The sequence below is a fragment of the Galeopterus variegatus genome, unplaced genomic scaffold (genome assembly GCF_000696425.1).
Source record: "Galeopterus variegatus unplaced genomic scaffold, G_variegatus-3.0.2 Scaffold106, whole genome shotgun sequence".
Lineage (NCBI taxonomy): Eukaryota > Metazoa > Chordata > Mammalia > Dermoptera > Cynocephalidae > Galeopterus > Galeopterus variegatus.
The window spans coordinates 907,267-910,950 of record NW_007726217.1 but is presented as its reverse complement, the minus strand read 5'-3'; the positions used below and the strand labels follow the sequence as shown (position 1 = coordinate 910,950).

Sequence of the window (3,684 nt, the reverse complement as noted above, 5' to 3'; positions counted from 1 at the left end):
AAAAAAAAAAAAAAAAAAAAAAAAAAAAAAAAAAAACAGGAGCAAAAAATAAATCTTTGCTGCCTTGAACCACTGAGTTTGTGGTTGTTTTTTATTGCAACATAACCTAGCTCATCCTGACTGTTATACCTACTACTTGAAATCACTACTCATTCAGCATCAAAAGGGTTCATACCATATACTGGTGTCTTTCCAGGCAAGATAACCACTATTAGCTGTAGGCCCACATATGTCATTTTCAGATGTTTAAACATGGGCTCCACGCTGTCTGCACCTTGCGCATACTTGCAGAAGCATGGCTGACCCTGGATGGGCATTCCTGCGTCCTTAGAGATTTTACGCAGCTGGTCAGTGAAACTCCTATTAAAACAGAAGCAGGGATACTCTTTCAGAAGGAGAGAAGAAATCTAGGGTTATCAGAGGTGGGAGAGGGGAGGGAGAAGGGGATGGGGAGAGATTGGTTGAGGGGAATAAAGAATAAGAACGATTTGTAATAATATATATGCTAATAATATTTATTTGATCAATATACATCAATGTTGAACCCCCAAAATATGTATAATCAATTATGATTCAATTTTTAAAAATTAATTTAAAAAATTAATAAAACACACAAAAATTTTTTTTTAAAAAAACAACCAGTGACAAAGTGCTTTCATTTCAGAGTACATTCTTGGCACTAATTTCCCTCTAAAATACTTCTTTCAGTTCCACAAATTCTTAGCCAAAATTAGAAACAAACAAATAAACAAACAAATCTTTAACTGGTTGTCAAAAATAGATTGGCAGTTGTATCACTGCAACTAAAACAGAGAAGAATCTGTATTATTAAGCTACCGGATTATCATTTTGAATTGTTAAATAATTATGCCTTTCAGGGAAGGGAATGGCATTCCTGTTCAAGGATTTTTTTTAAACATTTGAATCAGTAATTCTGGGTTAAAGAAAAGTGGGGTCAAAGTTTCACATAATATGCATTTTGGTAAGCCTGGTATGAGAATAGTTGGGTAAACTTGTGCTTAATTGAGAACACAGAAACAAGTTGTCACAAAATCAGTGTATTTGGGGTTACATTCAAATTTGTAACAGATTAGGTTCAATAACAGTGTCAAAAGAAATCATCACTTAAAAAAAGCTAAACTCATTATTCATTTTGAAGTTCTTTTTCAATCTTTTTTTTTTTCCCCTGGTGGCTGGCCAGTATTGGGATCAGAACCCTTGACCTTGGTGTTATAGCACCATGCTCTAACCAACTGAGCTAACCAGCCAGCCCTTTATTTATTTATTTATTTATTTTTTATTGGCTTTATTTTTTTTAATTTTTTTTTTAAAGAAAATGAAATTTTATTAATATTATTTTTTACATTCTAGGATGTTGTTGTGGAGCAGTTGGGGGGAGGGGAAAGGGGAAGGAAATGGGATGGAAGTAGGAGGGGGAAGGAGAGGCAGGATTGAGGCCTGTGGTACCCCCCTCATTCCCATAGAGGAGACTGGGGGGCTTCCAGTGGTGGCTTGGTCATTGCTGGGCTGGGTGCAGATGCCAGGGGTTGTGGAAAAGCCCTCACCCCCCACCATCCCAGCTCAGGAACCCGGGGCCCTTCTTGCTGTGGCTTGGTGGTCATCGCTGGGCTGGTTGCACATGTGGGGGGCGGGCCGTGGCTGAGGCTCCCTACCACCCTGGCTCTCGGAAGAGCCCAGGGCACTTCCTGTAGTGGCTCGGTGGTTGCTGATACAGCCCTTCATTTTGAAGTTTTAAATTTTTGGATTTAAGAAGTTACTTCAATCTATGCATAAAGCTTTCAGAATAGTTTCTTTGGTGCTTTTGCCAATATTTTGTAGAACTCCTTTCTTTCAATTCCCTTTTCTTGACTTTTTCACCCTTCTCCCTAACTTCCTTTATACAGATAGTTGCATCTATAAGACATGAACCAATGCTCTTAGCCAGTGACCCTGCAATAAAACAAGCTCGCTAGTTAATTATAATAATTAATTTTTTTTATAATGATTAAAATTTAACTGGTTTTTATCTTAGCTAAAAAGATACAATTAATACCAATACAGTTCCACTAGGAACTGAGGAATTCACTGGCCAGCATTACTTCAGCCTTGTTAGTCACAAATATCTGCTCCAAATGTAAGGAACCTGAGTCAGATTCTTAATGTAATTCCCAAGTTTGCAATTTACCATAATACAAGGTATTTTTCATATAGCCAGATGGTGTCACTATGGGAGTCAGACAGTCAATGCCAGTTTATACAGGACATTCACATAAGGACAGTATTTTCATATCTGAAAGGGATATTACTAAGCTGAAAATATGAAGATACTTACTTTAGTAAATCTTCCCTACATTGTTTCTGAGGCGCAAAACATGCAACTGCCCAAACTTTAATTTCAATGCCAGCATAAAACTGCTTTCCTCGCATGTCCCAGACACCCTGGTTGGGTGTGGCTACTGTTTTATTCTTTAAAAAAAAGAAGCAAAAGAAAAGAGAAAAGATATTACAATCTAAGGCCATTCTAATGTTGATGATAGAATAAACAAAAATCGATTTGATATAAGCCAGAAACAAAAGAGAATAATGAGCAAGACTATGGGTAAATTCAGTGTTATGTAGTGGGAAAACTCTGAATTAGTCTCTTTTTGACTGGTTGTGGAAGATTGCTGAATAAAATTAAAAAGCTTACCCGGCCTCCATATTGCAGCATTGGTGCTGGAAGGACCCTGCCTGTGAGCTCTGTCATTTCATTGTGGACAACAATACCAAATTCTTTAAGGTATGGATCAGGTCCACCCACCATGCTGTTACTCTTCACCTAAAGAACAGGAAAGCCTGCATATATAAAAACCAAAGAGTAACTGTGTCCCATCAGGAGTTTTCTGTTGGTTTTTTTTTATCTTAAAGCTAGCTAATCTTGAATCATTCCTTACTAACCAGTCTACTGATTTCTTCCTGTCTGTCAGGAGCAGATCTTGCTGTGGCTTTGATCATCGTGGAAGTCTGATTGTCTGTAAGCTTCTTTATACATCGCTGTCCTGCCACTATATTACAGACCTGCGAAGAAGCAAAGTGAAATTAGTTTGTACAATGGGCTTCTATACTTTGCCTTTGTCAAACCGTCTGCAATCTCCACTTCCAGAAAAATAAAAATTCTGTTATATAGTGAAGTTATCTGCCCTAAATATTTTAGAAATTAATACTAAATTCCACAACTAGTTTAGAACTCTACTTTTTTAAAAAAAAAAAAAACTAATTCAAGAGATTGGCAGATTGGCAGAAGAAAATTTAGTTTAGCTTACCTCGAGTGGCAAGTACGTATGCTTTTGTTCTTGTCCCACTTGGAGACAGGGAAGATGGGGGTATTTCAGCTGCAGACTATACTTTTGCTTAAAATATTGAGCAACTGTACATTCCATAGCTTGACCATTTTCTAGCTGTAAAGGAAAACTAAAGGAGAAAATGTCTTTTTAGAAAATTTTTCAAGTTCCTCTTTTTCTAAACAAGTAAACAAACAAAGCCCACTAACATTTTCTACCTCGATCAGTCACTTAAAAAACAAAGGCCAATCCTTATTTGAGCATTTTCACTTAAGCCATTTTACTATTTAACCAGAGTGGCAATTTCACTGAAATTTTCCATGTTTGTTAAAGCTGGGGTGAGAAAAAATTTTAATTAAAATTT

At 36.8% G+C, this 3,684-nt stretch overlaps 1 protein-coding gene across 1 annotated transcript in view; it reads right to left on the bottom strand.

Annotated features, from left to right (window-relative positions):
* The window catches only part of AGO4 (argonaute RISC catalytic component 4), a 32,454-nt gene that overhangs the window by 19,974 nt on the left and 8,796 nt on the right, over positions 1-3,684 (bottom strand). The window contains exons 7-11 of the mRNA XM_008585461.1: positions 3,303-3,450; positions 2,938-3,057; positions 2,690-2,818; positions 2,333-2,466; positions 176-360 (exon numbers count right to left, since the gene is read on the bottom strand). Of these exons, the coding sequence (XP_008583683.1) occupies positions 176-360; positions 2,333-2,466; positions 2,690-2,818; positions 2,938-3,057; positions 3,303-3,450 (716 nt within the window). The remainder of the gene's footprint in view (positions 1-175; positions 361-2,332; positions 2,467-2,689; positions 2,819-2,937; positions 3,058-3,302; positions 3,451-3,684) is intronic.